Source organism: Chelonoidis abingdonii, chromosome 3 (assembly GCF_003597395.2).
Source record: "Chelonoidis abingdonii isolate Lonesome George chromosome 3, CheloAbing_2.0, whole genome shotgun sequence".
Classification (NCBI taxonomy): Eukaryota; Metazoa; Chordata; order Testudines; family Testudinidae; genus Chelonoidis; species Chelonoidis abingdonii.
In genome coordinates this window covers 212289324-212305269 of record NC_133771.1, presented here as the reverse complement: position 1 = coordinate 212305269, position 15946 = coordinate 212289324, and the positions used below count along the sequence as shown (strand labels likewise).

Here is a 15946-nt window from a genome sequence, read left to right as displayed (position 1 = left end):
ATTCAACAAATAAAAACTGTAAAGTTTAGAGTGTGCAAGTCTCTTCAGTCCTCCTTCTCGGTTCAGCAATTGCTCAGCAAACAGATTTGTGTTACATATTGCAGGAGATAATGCTGGCCTGCTTCTTGTTTACAATGTCACATGAAAGGGAGAACAGTGTTCTCATGGCACTGTTGTAGCCAGCATCGCAAGAATACTTACAACATACCAGGTGCACTAAAGATTCAATATGTCCGCTTCATGCTTCAACCTCCATTCTAGAGGACATGTATCCATGCTCATGATGGGTTCCGCTTGATTACGATCCGAAGCAGTGCAGACTGACGTGTGCTCATTTTCTGTTTTGGTTGTTTGGGTTCTGTAGTTTACGCATCAGATGTTGCTCTTTTAAGACTTCTGTAAAGGCATGCTCCAACCTCGTCTCAAATTTTAGAAGCACTTCAGATTCTTAAACCTTGGGTCAAGTGCTGTGCTATCTTCAGAAATCTTCACATTGGTACCTTCTTGTTGCGTTTGTCAAATCTGCAGTGGAAAATGTTCTTTAAATGACAACATGTGCTGGGCTCATCATCCAAGATTGCTTATTATGAAATATGGGAGAATGCTGGGTAAAACATAGCAGGGGCATACAATTCTCCCCCAGGAGTTCAGTCACTAATTTAGTTAACAGAGTTTTTTAAATGAGCGTCATTCAGCGACAGAGCATGTCCTTGGAATGGTTGGCTGAGCATGAGGAACATACAAATGTTTAAGCATCTCTGGCACATAAAATATCTTGCAGTGCTGGCTACAAAGTGCCATGCAAATACCTGTTCTCACTTTTCTGGTGACATGTAAATAAGAGAGCAGCATTATCTCGCTGTAATGTAAACAGCCTTGTTTGTCTTAGCAATTGGCTGTACAAGAAGTAGGACTGAGTGGACTTGTAGCTCTGAAGTTTTACATTGTTTTGTTTTTGAGTGCATTATGTAACAAAAGAAAAATTACATTTGTAAGTTGCACTTTCAAGCAAAGAGATTGCATTATGGTACTTTATGAGGTGAATTGAAAAATACTGTTTCTTTTGTTTATCATTTTTACAGTGCAAATATTTGTTATAAACTACTATCACCTTTGATTTCAATTACAACACAGAATACAATACATATGAAAATGTAGAAAAACAAACAATTAAAGTATTTAACAAATTTCAATTGGTCATCTATTGTTTAACAGTGCAATTAAAACTGCGATTAATCACGATTAAATTAAAGAATGTTCTATTTTCTGTTAAAAACATCCCTCATAAAGAGGGTTGGGAGAAGATTCTGGCCGGGTACTAGGCACTGGGTACTATGCACACATAACTGGAACACTTGGTTGATTTTAATTAATTGAGACCTGAATTCAATTCCCTTCTTTGCCACAGACTTAACAGCCAAGTCATTTGGGGTATGTCTACACTGGAGCTGGAGGCAGACACACTCACGCTAGCTCTGATTGAGCTTGTACACTAACAATTAAGTGTAGCTGCAGCTGCACAGGCGGGAGGACTGGGTAGTTGCCCAGAGTACAATCCTATCTGAAACCCTAGGTATGGGGTGTCACTGGCTACACTGCTATTTTTAGTGTAATTGCTTGAGCAGAGCTAGCATGGGCATGTCTACCCAAGCTGGAAATTACACTTCCAGCTCCAGTGCCAACATACCCAGAGTTTCTCTGTGCTTCCGTTCCCCACCTGTTAAATTGGAATAATAGTGCATCCCTTTCTCAGTGGGGTGTTGTGAGGAGAAATACATTAAAGAGTGTGAGGTGCTCAGACACTAGTGAGGCGGGCAATATGAGTACCTTAGGCTTAGCACATCTTTTGGATGCTATAAAAATATTATGTTTCTTAAAATAGTGAAAACAAGGATGAGAACACGTTGTTTTTTCCTGAGACAATCACAACAGGTTGAGGTTCCAAAACGTCGTTACTTTTTTACAAAAGAAAATTTTCAGATTTCAGTTCCTGGCCTGGGACATTTACAGTAAATGGCACACACAAGCCTGTGGTGATCACTTCCTCCCGACATCAGTACCAGCAGAGCAATGCTAATAAAAAACTAGCCTGGATGAAAAAAAAAAGCTAATTTGCATGAGCTATAGGCAGTATTAATCCCTGAGAGCAAGAAGGTGCAAGATTCACATACCACTAACTGAAGGAAGGCACTAGAATATTATTGGTCTTTCCTGTCAAGAATGCCAACTCGCTGATTTTAATTCTGTTCCCACTTGCCCATTCTGAGCAGGGTTTTGGGTGGGAAAAGGCCATTTCGAAGTGTCCCTGGGGTGGCACTGCTAGTGAGGATTATGGCCATTTTTTGGATAGAGTAAATAAGGACTACTTTATAATTAAACAGTTCCTTTAATGCATGACACCATGCACGCACCACTGAAATGCAACCACTCTGGACTGGCAAATGGTCTCAGTGTTACCCCAGCAATGGTACATAACAGGTTATCAGGAGGGAAACTGAAGAATACCAGATTGTATTGCCAGGGGAGGCAGAATATAATTACCCATATCGGAATCTGGCCAGGACCAGAGTCAATACACATCCACTCTTGCAGAAAGTGCCCCGGGATCACTAATGATCACAAGTGGTCAAGATCTTGGTTTTATGTCTCAGATGAAAAAAAAATTGCCTCCAAGCAGCATAGTACCTCACAGCACCATGCCAGAGTATTAGCTTAATGGTGACTCGTCCTTTTACAATACAAGGAAGGAAGGGCTTTGTCCATTGGGAGTCAGGCTAAAGCCACCAATATAGGTACAACCACTTTACTTAGGTCGATGACAAAGTCATCAGATGTTAATGACTTAGGGGCCTGTGTCAGCACGGGCTTTATTAAAGCAGTAACTATATGTCTAAAAAAGCAGCAAAAGTCCTGTGGCACCTTATAGAGCTTTTGTGGGTGAATACCCACTTCATCGGATGTCTAGAGTGTCATGAGCTATTACCAATCCTTGAGTTAGCTAATGCTTTGATATATTCTTATTTGTTAACTAACATTCTGTCAAATATCAAATTATGTTTTTTACGGATCGGCCAGCTTTTCCATAAACATAGAAGTCCAGTAATCCCTAAAATTTTTAAAAGAATATTTTGAAACTCAAGAAAAGATGGAACTAAATTATTTGAGTCAATAACACAAAACAACACAGGCATTAAGGTCTGAAATGTCAAAAAAAAACCCAAAACCAATTATAACGGATTCTTCCTATCCTCCCTAAGTGTTATATAATTGTAGGTTGTGCGAACAATTTGCCATGCCATTTTGTATAGCTTTTGGTGCTCTTTAGAAATTCCTTGTATACAGTTACATAGGAGTTCTCAAATTTTGAGAAATACAACAGTTGTTTTCTTTTAATCGCTTTGCTTATCCAATCGATACTCAACCAAACTAAGTTTCCCCATGTATTATTATTAATATGCAATAAAAAGTAATTCTCTAAGAGCCTTTGAACATGTCCCTCTCTTTGCTGCGTCTCCAGAATAAGAGGCCATACCAAATCAACCAGGCATTGGAAGAGATACTTTCCTTCCTTCCTGATCCAGTTCTCTTCCATTATTGGAAAAAAAGAACCTGATTTCTTCCCAAGCAGTGGGACCACAATGACTATCTTACAAAGCAACAGAAAGGACCCAACATGGATAACAACCCAAATTCTCCCCTGTCCAGTGTACAGTACCATATCCTCCTTCACCCATTTGCTGAAGTTACACAGCACTATAAAGTTAATCAACCGATCTAACATAAGAAATAAGGAATATGTGGAAATAAGCTGGAAGAGCAGAGATGTTGTTTAGTGGTCAAGGGTCAGGGCTTGGAGCTACAGCTGTTCCATGGCCAAAGGATCCAACTTATTAGCAAAATATATATATATCTCCCTTTTGGATGAGTTGAACATTGTTCAAGTGTTCTGGATCTACATGACCAAAAATCCTTCATTCCAATGGAAAAGTCAAAAGGGTGCTGTCCATGGTTCTTTCAGGAAGTCTACTATCAAATTACCATTAGATCTGCCCCCCAGATCACTGCAGTAGGTTAGCCACTTTGTGTCTCACTGGATTAACAAAGCTTTTGTCATCTAGTTCTAGACAACCAAAGTTTCCTTGGATTTTAGTCAAACTGGCCACAAATACATCTCCACCCAGCATTACCTCCAGTGCTCTTCTCCTGCCCCTCCCCTATGGTGGGAAGAACCAAAATTGGAGGAACCATATCTGTTTTCACAGGCTATACCCCACTGCACAGAGAATTTGTTATGCACCATAATTTTCAGTCGCTTTTTATGCCTACAAGGTTTGATGTTAAAATTCTGTCACGTCCAGGGAAAGATCTAAAGTAAACACAGCCAAAAATATAGTTGAGGAGGAGCGGGAGAAGAGAGAGAGAAGGGAATAATTCAAGGTAGCTCAAAGGTATTTGGTTATTTGCTTTCTAGCAGTTATTGATGTACCTCAGAAAACTCAACTGTTGCGTAACCAAACCTCTTTATTTAGAAACAAAGCTGAGTCTTGTAAGACTATTTTTAGTTTCTGGTACTTTCTGGTTCCAACTGGGTCAGGGATTCGAGGAGAATGGCCTCTCTAACTGCATCTCAATATTTCCACTTCTGGTGCCAACATAAACCTGGACGTGTAAAAACATGTGGGGGGAATAAAAAGGAAACAAGTTACTTAGAACTTATTTGTTTTGAGCCCTGAACAAAGGACAAAGGCTGATCTGAATTTATATTTTATCTAAACCAGTTTGCCCATTCCTAACCACATGACCTCCACAGAAAAATATTTGCCAAGTTATACAACGCAGGCATTGAAAATGTTCTATAATGAAATACTGAGGTTACAGTAATTGAAGATAGGACCTTCCTTTGTTTCATTCCAAATACTTACACAGCCATTTGAAGTCCACATAATGGAGGGGAATAAAAAAAAAGAGACCAAAGTCAACTCGGGGTAGAGGTGACTTTGCTGTACCAGTGCCTGAAAAATAGCAATTCATGAACCAACAACTAATCATAACAGTCTCCAATCAACGAAATAAAAATGTTCAGGAAGTACATATAAAAAAAATCAACAAGCTGAGACAATTACAGGTCATACAGATGAGGTGTGGATGGTCTCTAGTTTCATACAGAAGAAAAAAGGAAGACAATCTCTATAAATAATGGCCTAGATTTTAGGAACTGCTCACACTAAAGCAGGTGCATAATTTGTGTACATACTTACCCTGACAGCAGCAAAGAGTCCTGGCCCCATACAGACTAACAGACGTATTGGAGCATGAGCTTTCATGAGTGAATACTCATGCATCCAGTGAAGTGGATATTCACCCACAAAAGGTCATGCTCCAATACGTCTGTAAGTCTATAAGGTGCCACAGGACTCTTAGCTGCTTTTACAGATCCAGACTAACACAGCTATCCCTCTGATACTTACCTTGACTATATTCAAAAATGACAAACCAGACATATAAATGCCCTGTAAATGCATATACAATTGCTCACTTGTGCTCAAATCACTGTAATTACACATGCAAATTATATGTAGGCACAATTCTGAAAATCTGTGCCTATATAGTCCTCATTTTTACAATAGTTGAACTCTGTTTGAAGGAAAGCATGATTTAATACTGAATGCTAGCATCTTTTTATACACGTATACACACTATATATATTGGGGGAAAGACCCATAGATGGTATAAATCAGTGTAGCTCTATTGACTGCAAATGAATTATTTACACCAATTGAGGATGTGGCCAAATTATAGGCAGGGCTGGTTGTACCATCTATTATTAAGGTTGCCTGATACTTCCCCTTATAAGATCCTATTTTAAGTTGCTTATAGCTTTGCCAAACATTTTTAACCATGCGAGTTCACCTTTTCACCTCACAATGACGAACATTTTGCCAGCACCCTCTTATTTTTTAAACTGTGGTGTCTCCAACTCAGACATCTCTGCTGATCACAACTGCACACATCTGCAGTTGGCCACAGTGGAAAGAAGCACGTGTATATGTGACACCCCTTCTCTGGACATAGCAAAACCATCCATGCAGGATTCCTGGATTTTTAAAGGTATTTGTGAAGAGTAATTTAATTCTTACCTTTGGAAGGAATCAAATTACAACAACTTATTTTATATTATTATTTCTTTGTGTTATTGAATGATAGTTTTGTAATGCCAAGGGGAATATGCCTCTGGATTCCCCTAGAAAGGCTGTATACTGCTCCTTCTAAAAATACTCAGTAACTTGTAGTATTTACCTGGGCTGCTTTGCAATTTTCAGCCAAGCCCTAAAAATAGTTCCTCTGAAGCATAGTTTACAGACACATAGTCACCAATAAGGATAAAAAGAAAGGAAGAGGGAACACATTTTCATTAAAATTAGTAACAAAAGAGTTTGACAGAAAATCAACAAATGTGGGGAAAAGGCTCTTTCATTTCCTTTTAAAACTCCACTTTGTAAAGTTCAAATTTCTCCACAGGTTAGAGAACCGTAATAAAAATTTGATTCTATGGTTACAACCTTCTTTTAAAAGTGCACTGTTGTGCACACTCTCTGATTTGATCAGACATTTGGTAAGTGTATTGCTGGAGGGGGACAAAAGAAAACAAAACAGAATTACAGATTTAGCATCCTAGCCAGATGACAACTTCTTTTGACTGGGACGAAAGAGGCATCCTTATGAAAGCCCATTATGGTCTTCCATTTTTGTTCAGATCAGCTTTCACCATGACACTATGTTAAAATAACAGTTACACCCATTTGAAGAACAGGTGACATATTTACCAGTGCTGATAGGAATCTTTCCACTGATTTCAGTGGGCTTCAGTTCTGGCTCACAAAAAGATGCAGGCAGATCCTCAGGTGGTATAAACTGACCTATCTTCAAATGGTGCTATGACAGTTCACGCCAGCAGAGAATCTTCCCTCACATGTACAAATGCTGTCTCAAGGGATTCTGTTAGTACATTGTGGTTTGTATCATGCAACCTGCGACTGTCACTTTAAGTGATAACTAAACTTCAGCACTTAAGCCAATCTTATTGGAGGTCAGGATGAGGCTGGGATGGGAGGTAGATTAGCCCACATCTCCCTGCTGAGGGGTTCTTTGGAGGCATGTGGTGATGGCCACTGACAGAGACAGGACATTCGACCAGTTGGAGCATGAGTCTGATCCAGTCTGGCAATTCCTATATTCCTAACTAGCCAGAGCTGCAGAAGTTTCAGTTACAGAGTCAGTTCAGATGCACAATTTTAAAACTGCTCAGAATCTTGTTTGGGTAAATATCAGTCGGGCAAAGATTACGAATCCTTAAATGAGGAAAGCTAGGTGGGAAAACCTCATTCAAACGGGTTGCCAGTTCATAGCATAAGGAAGAGGAGACTCCATCCCAAATTCTTGCCCAAGGTCTTCTGTTGGGGTAGCAAATGAAGCAGTTCTACACAGAGAGTTCTCTGGTTTCCTAGAGGAGCCTCCAGATTTCAACAGTCCTGCTTGCAGGCTTGCATGGGCTTGGAGTCTGCATGTGACAGGTTGGGCTGTCGACATGCATGAAGTACAGAAAGTGACAAAGGAGCTGGCTGCAGAAAGTGGAACTCTTATCTTCTTAAAGATGTTTTCAAGGGCATTGGAAAGAGAGCTCTATTGCAGCCATGGACAATAATGGCTAATATTAAACTCTTCCTTTGGCATCATAAGCTGAAACTAAGTACAGTCTCCTCTTTGTATCTAGCCGTGCACAAGGAATCCACTGTCCGTTAACACTTCTTAGCAGAGTTGCCAAACACCGGTCAGCACATTGATGCAGGGCAAAAGTTAACTGTCACTGACCATCTTCCAGCCCAGGGGTGGGCAAACTTTTTGGCCTAAGGGCCACATTTGGGTATGGAAATTGTACGGCGGGCCATGAATGCTCATGAAATTGGAGTTTGGGGTGTGGGCTCCGGCCAGGGGTGCGGGCTCTGGGGTGGGGCCAGAAATGAGAGAGTTCAGTGTGCGGCAGGGGGCTCCGGACTGGGGCAGGGAGTTGGGGTGCGAGTGGGCAGGTGAGGGCTCCTGCTGGCGGTGTGGGCTCTGGGGTGCAGGACGGTAGTACCGAGGAGAGGGATCAGGGCTGGGGTATGGGGTTGGGGCACTGGAAGGGGTCAGGGCTCAGGCTCTGGGTGGTGCTACCTCAAACAGCTCCCGGAAGCAGAGGCATGTCCCCTCTCCTGCTCCTACGCAGAGGTGCAGCCAGGCGGCTCTGTGCACTACCCCATCCGCAGGTGCTGCCCCTGCAGCTCCCATTGGTCATGGTTCCCCACCAATGGGAGCTGCGGGGGCAGTGCTTGCAGCAGGGGCAGTGTGCAGAGACTCATGCTGCTGCTTCCAGGCGCTGCGTGGAGTGGGGCAAGTCCTGGATCCCGCTCCCCGGCAGGAGCTCGAGGGCTGGATTAAAACGTCTGAAGGGCCAGATGTGGCCCCCAGGCCGTAGTTTGCCCACCCCTGTTCTAGTTACTGCCTCTGGAGACGATAGTTCAGCACTGTGGAGGGGTGACTACATGTCTCTAATGTTAAAATCTTGTGGTCAGGGCTGAACATTTACACTAAAAAACAAAACAGAGTACTCTGACTTAGACGAGTCCATTGTTCAAACCAGATGGTTTTGACTGTTTATACATAACAAGGAATATATAATAAACACATTCATTATCCAGAATGAAAGCAAAATATGACCTAATAGGTCTTCACGTACTGGCAATTAAGTATTAACCAATATATTATTAAAATTGTTAAAATATTAAACTATTAAAAGCATGCCTAGCTGATGAAATGAGTGGTGTTTAGACATGGTGTGATATGCATTCTTTTTTTTTGGGTTAACTTCTTCCATAATTTAACAATGTCATTCACCTCCACAAAATACTGATTTTTTAAATTATGTGGAATGACAATACCCCAGTAGAGCGAGACATCTGCTTCGCCACTTTGCATGTGTCACTGTAGAGAAAAAACCAAATATTCTGTTATTGGGATCGCAGATTCTTAAATATTGTTATATCAGATTCAAGTAAACTGGTTTTGAATATTTGCTATATTTGAATCTGATATAGTTGCTATACCTTGAATTTTAGGCCTGCAAGAAACTATGAACATATTTTGTTTTGATTTGTGTTCAGTTGCATTTCATTTGTTCAAAAATAATATAAAAGGTTATAAAATATTAAGCTGTCCTAGGAGCAGAAAATCTGATGCCCAAATCATGGGTAGATTGGAAAAGAACCTGACTCATGATTTATTCAGTCCCTTGTATCCACAAAACTTTATGTGAGTTCAATGTAATTAATAAATCAAAAATATAGCTCTCTCTTCTTTGCTTTAAGCAGCCTGAGCAAATGTGTTCTGTTGCACAGAGATGGAAAATAACAATTTTACTATCTCACTGTTACAATGGGTTCAATATGAAGCAATTTCTGGGTCTAGCTCGTTTTTTAAAATATCTTTTTTCTTTTATTAAGACCTTAGAGACTTGAACAGTATAGGAATTTACGCATACACAGGTTAATATTTTGTCCTAGGGTGGAGTGAAAGGCTTCCAGTAAAGTCATTTCTACAGTTCAGGAGTAAGTTTACAGTCAGTGATTAAAGAAGGTAATATGGGTTGACAAAATACTCAAAGCAAAGTTGCATATCACTCAAGATACAGTAACCAAAGGCCAGTTTTACAAAGGTATTTAAGCACCTAAAGATAGCTGGGTGCTTATGAAAATCCCACTAGGTGCCTACAGTGCTTAATTTGTGCCAGGGCTTGCCGGGTGAGCCCTGGCACCTCCAGTGGCAGTTCACAGCCCCAGCACCTCTGGGCTCCTGGCCAGCAGCTGCTGCTCCCAGTTTGCCCAGCTCTGAAGGCAGCACCACTGCCAGCAGCAGTACAGAAGAAAGGGTGGCATGGTACAGTATTGCAGCAAGGGAGATTTAGGTTAGACATTAGGAAAAACTTTCTAACTGTAAGGGTATTTTAGCCCTGGAACAAATTACCTAGGGAGGTTGCGGAATCTCTGTCATTGGAGGTTTTTAGAAACAAGTTAGACAAACACCTGTCAGGGATGGTCTAGATCATCTTTAGCCCTGCCTCAGTGCAGGGGACTGGCCCTAGATGACCCATTTCCCTCAATCCTTAGTAGATTGTGTACAGCGTACAGTGACAGAGTACAGGGAGACTCGACAGCCTCACCTCATTCCACCTCACAAGATGTGCACATTCTAGGGTGACCAGATGTCCTGATTATGTAGGGACAGTCCTGATTTTTTGGATCTTTTTCTTATCTAGGCTCCTATTACCCCCTGCCCCCATTCTGATTTTTCACACTTGTCTGGTCACCCTAGCACACTCACTATGAGTGAAAGTTCTCAAAGTGCTCAGTTTCAGCCGAGTATGATCCCACTGAAGTCTGTGATAAAACCACAATGGACTTCAAAGGAGCAGAGGTAGGACTGAGGGAGTTTGGAAAGGCCATCCTACATAGCTAGGGCACCAGCATGCATAGTCACCAAATGACGGTAAGTAGAATTAAAACCATCACCCCGAGTTTAGCGTCAAGCCTAAGATTCAAACCATAGTTTGAATTCCACAGCCAATCTCTATCATGCAAGGCCACACTGACTCCCAGCAAAGACATTGCACCTGTCCGGCCCTCGGTTATACTTGCTTACAGAGGTGTTGGCAGATCTCAAAGCAGTTTATAAAAGGTCAGTGCAAGCAGGATCAGCCTGATTTTACATTTGGCCCAAGTACAAAGATTTGGCACCACCTATCGGAGAGCTATTGTCGTGTGAGAGTTAGGCCTCCTCAGACATCAGGATTCTTTTTCCTGCTCTGGCACGTGCAAAACTTTCTGAGAAGTGGTATTTTTCTGATCATCTATTTCTTTTCCTAGAATATTTGCACATGACCAAAGTATCCTAAAAAAATTCAGGCTGCTCAAAGAGTAGATATATTCAAACTGAATGCCTCAAATTAGGCTCCTAAATCCATATTTAGGCATCTTAAAGTAAATGGCTTGATGATCAGAAGCACTGACCACTCAAAAATCATTATGTAATCAACGGGAACAACTGGGTACTCAGCAGCTTTGAAAATCTGAATCCTTATTTAAGCACCTTTTCTTTGAGCACCCAGGTATAAAAATTCAAAACTAAGCCACTAAATGAGCTCTTTCTCTAACCCTGGTTTAGCATACACACGCCAGAACATCCCATAGTCAAATATTTTGCCACCAATCCTTGGAAATATTCAGCGTTCCAATACTGACGCTATACAACAAATTTATAATTGGAGTCACTTAGCTTTTAAAAAATCATACTGCAGAGTATTTGCATGATGACATAATTTGATACATTGTAATTTGAAAAGGAAAGGCAATCACGAATCACACATTTATAACAGTGACTGTTCATTTAAGCCGACTAAAGATATAAAATGTTTTTAAATATTCATCAGAAACAGGTATTTTCTTGGCTGTTTGAAAATGCATCTCACTCATGAGAAGTGGGGACGATTTGGCACTTCTATATCAATTATAAAGACATTAAAAGGAAAAGAATTGTCTTTCATCTACAGTGCAGAAGTTAATAAGAGACTCTGGAGGGAGAAGTGCACTTCTATTTCTTTGACATTACAGCAGCTGTTGAGCATAAAGTCCTGTAGAATAACGGATTGGCAGACCAGAGTTTACGTCACACAATTCCAGTTTCAAAACACTCATTATTTTTACCCAGTTCCTGGAGTACAATAATTACTACTTTAGTATTTCAAAGCACCAATAAAGAAAGGCACTTAAGCACATCTAATTTTAAGTATATGAGCAATTCCATTGGCTACAATGGGACTATTCACTTGTTAAAACTAGGCATGTGCTTAAGTACTTTGCGAAATCTGGGCTTTCAGTTGTAATTGCAGGGAATCTCCCATGATAACTGTGCTTCTGCGACAATTTTCAAATATCCCAGTCTTGCAAATTGTGGCACCTACTCTTTATTACTAGAACTATTTGAGAGACAGTGTTGCCAACTTTCAAGATTGTATCCTGAGCCTGATAATATTAGGCATTTTTCGTAAAGCCCCAGCTCTTGGAGTCATGTGATTATACAAGACACTCAGCTTTCATTTAAAAACAATTTCTAGCCCTCATGGTTGTGGGTAAAAGCTTGAAAACTAGAACCCAAAGACTCCAAAACCAGATGGCAAATAAAAAAAAATCTAAAATGTGTTGATAAGGAATGGACTCACTTCTGGGGAGCACCTTCTCATGGCCAGGTGTGGCATGGTAGTTTTTGCTCCATCAAGTGCCTTCTGCTGACAGCTGCTCTGGTCCTTCAGTGGCTGTCTCTTCCTGTGACTTAGCCCTCTGGCCAGGATAAGATTTAGTCCACCCCTTCAGTCCACCCTTTTAGTCCAAGACCCTGTATCACATCTTTGGCCTTGACTCTGGGCTCTGTGGGCCTCACTCCCTTTTCTCAGGTCTCTTCGTTGTCCATGTTCCTTCTGCAGCCTCATGCCACCATACCAGGGGCTGGGTTGGGGAACTCAGGCCCTCCCGCTACACTGTGTTCCAGCCTAGGGACCCTAAATCCAGCAGCCAAGATTTGCTTAAATCCAAGCCCTTGTGGCTGCTTCCTTGAGGTTCTTCCTGTGCAGCCTTTCTGAGGCCTACTCCCCACAACCACTCTAAGTCCTCCCTTCTCTCAGGGCCTTCTCCTGGAATCCCCTAGCAAACTTCCAGCCTGACCTTACATCCCTTTCAAGTAAATGACTCTCAGGGCTCTTTCCTTGGGACTCCAGTTCCTGCCCTTTTGCTAGGGCTCCCCATCAGTGAGGCTGTTCTATGCAACTCCTGGCCAGTTGCCAGCCTTGTCTACTCAGGGGAGGATCCAGAGGTTGCTCTCCCTCTGGGCTTCCTCCTCTCAATCTCAGAGTGGCTGCAGACTCTCTCCCTGCAGCCCGCTTCTGCTCTAAACTTCCTGCCTTTATAATCACTCCCCAGCTCCTCCTGAGTTGGGCTTCAGCCCTTAATTAAGGCTTGTCCATTCTCTGGGTGCAGCCAGATAACATGATTGACCTCTGAGGCCCCATTTCCCTTTCAGGGCCTGTGTAGGGTACACATCCCATCGTAGTGTTACCTCTGAAATCTCATGATTTTTCAGGCGTGACTGACTTTGCAATGCTTTCAGCAGTACTGGAGAGAGAATATTGTATTTATGATGCTGCAAAATGTGGAGCACTAAATTTATTTGTTATTTATAGATACTTCTGTGGTGCTCATCTCTGAAGTACCCGAGTACCTCATAATACTACAAAAATGCATCAAATTACTTCTAAAAGATAAAGTTATAGAGGCCTGGCAGTGACATTGCAATTAGTGAGGCATGGGGAGTATCCTGATGTAATGGCCACCATCTTGGGTGATACACCTGGGACTGAACCAGGGAATTTCAGAGCTAAAAGCATAAGCTACTATTGCTTAAGTGCAGGCTTTCTAGCTGGTCCTGTAACAGATTTATACCATCTGGGGATCTGGCACCAAGGGGGACCTGTACCACACACTCACCAGTTGCTTACAAACTTCCTCTGCTCAAAGGATGCTCATTCTGAGCACCTCAGGCCCATAGAAGTTTGACTCCTGGGCCAGGCCCTGCTCATGTGATATACTGCACACTGGCCCAGACTCGGCAGCATATTGTGCTATCTGTTGCACAGACGTAGTCCCTGCCATGAAAAGCTCCGAGATTTAACTTTGTGTGTTCAGATTCCCTCAAGCTTGCCTGGCATTTCAGCCTTACAGTTGTACCTTCCCATGAAACCAGTTCTACTTGTTCATTTCTCATGCAAGACTGTAACCCGTTAACTGATTTTTCATTTTAAAAAATGTTTTTTTTTTGCCTACTGCATAACAACACCACAAAGAAGAGCTATCAAAAGTAAAAAAGATGGCAAGTGAGCAGAGAACATTAAAGGCAGATACTATGCCAAAAAGCAGCCTGTAAAAGTGGGATCCTGAAGCTGTATAATTCTTATCTCCCAATGATTTCCACATATAACATTTAACTTTAAACACATGAACAGTCCCACTGATTTTAAATGAGATTATTCTTGTGCAAATTTAAGCAGATGCTTACATGCTGGATTGGAGCCTTTAAAAGCATAACAACGTATATAAAGGAAGAGATGTAATATTAAAGAATTAAAATTATCTGTAACTCGCCATTCTGAAACGAGGTTGAGAATGGCTCTTGGGAATTCTGTGCATAAGCATATATCCACGGGAAGAAACTGGAACAATAGAAAATCTGATGAATAAGAAATGACATCAGCTTGTCCGATAATATTTTACTTCCAGTTTAAAAAAAAGTGCAAATGAAGTCAAAACACTTACACAAAGGACATGCAGGAGTACAGCTCCATGTCTTCTATCCTCATTTGTAAAGATGTCACTGGGGAATTCATGGAGAGCTGGGAAAGGAGAAAAAAGAAACACTTACTCGGAGTATTGGAAAGATGCAATATATGGCAAAGTAAGGTAATAAAAACAGAGGAGTCCTTCTGTAGGTTGGTAATCTTGCAACAGACATAAATATGGGATCCAGTGCCACAGATTTTTGCTACTTGTTATGTTAGTTTGCTTAATCTGTCCTCTGGCCATTTATAGAGTTGTGTATATTTACTGTGTAATTCAGAGCCATAGCAACCAGAACGTTATATCTCACGACGACGCCTCGGAGATACCGAACAAATTCTAAGCTCAGCATCATACTCCATAAAATGTTAAGGAGGAAAATGTTCTATTTTGGATTGAGCAGATGTGCAGTAATACAGATCATAAAGCATTTTTTACACAATGCTTTGTATTTGAAAAGGGAAAACCCTCAGAATGGGATGGGGAGAAGAATGGCAGGTGCTAGAAATGTTTAAAGTCAAAATGATTTATTGCCATGGGCTTCTCAGCATAATATACTCCTGGAATACACAAAACTCGTCATGATTACGAACAGCTGAGTCTTGTCTCTGAGTCAGACCTCTCCTGCCACCATTTTGGTCTGGACAGGGGAATAAACATAATACAGAGATGTATGCAGAGAAGGCATTAACAATGTGATTGTGGTGTGTATGCTTGATCCACAGTGAAATAAATGTAGATGGTAATCTGCGCCCTCAGAAAACACCATCCATCCGATCTGAACACACAGGAGGGAGGAGAACTATTCAAACTAAGCGTGAAGCAATCATTTTCAGAGTGGACACCCACAGCTATCATGGGTGGATGTACAATAGAGGAAGTTTCCTCTCCACGAGTGACAGGAACTGTCACCTGTGTATTCTGCTGGGTGGGGGAGATGTCACAGCTCCAATGGTAGGATAGCACTAACAGCACTATAAAATATAGCATCACCCCCTGGGCCGTACTGATGAACAGATGGCTGCTTGGCCCCATCTCCCTCTGGAGCAATAAAAGATCTGCACATGTACCTGCCTACATACTTTCGAACTAGTTCTTCTTTTGGCAGAAAGGACATTTCCCTGAGGTCCTGTTTGTTTTTCACATCTAGCAATTGTACTTAGTTAACTTAGTGTACTTAGCCCCAGGGAGCTGGGGACCTAAATACCTTTGTGGATCTAGGCCAAAGTGCCTTGCCCAAGCTCACATAGGTCTCTCCTCTGGTTGAACCAAGATGATGCATGATGGGAGTCACATAACCATGGTGTATCATGGGAAAAGCGGTATGGCCCAGTGAGAATGAGGCATGACGTACTTGAACTACAATTCCCATGAACAGACGTGGCAGAATTTGGTTGGTTTCTTTTAAATAACAATTTCGATGGATAATATCAATGTTTATTTTAAGCATTTTTTTTAGATTTTTATCAGTGTAA

General features: G+C 41.4%; 1 protein-coding gene across 3 annotated transcripts in view; it reads right to left on the bottom strand.

Annotated features, from left to right (window-relative positions):
- Positions 1-15946, bottom strand: part of SLC24A3 (solute carrier family 24 member 3) — a 357605-nt gene that overhangs the window by 131339 nt on the left and 210320 nt on the right. For all 3 annotated transcript variants that reach the window (XM_032795892.2, XM_032795894.2, XM_032795893.2), the window contains exon 3: positions 14451-14527. In XM_032795892.2, the coding sequence (XP_032651783.1) occupies positions 14451-14527 (77 nt within the window). The remainder of the gene's footprint in view (positions 1-14450; positions 14528-15946) is intronic.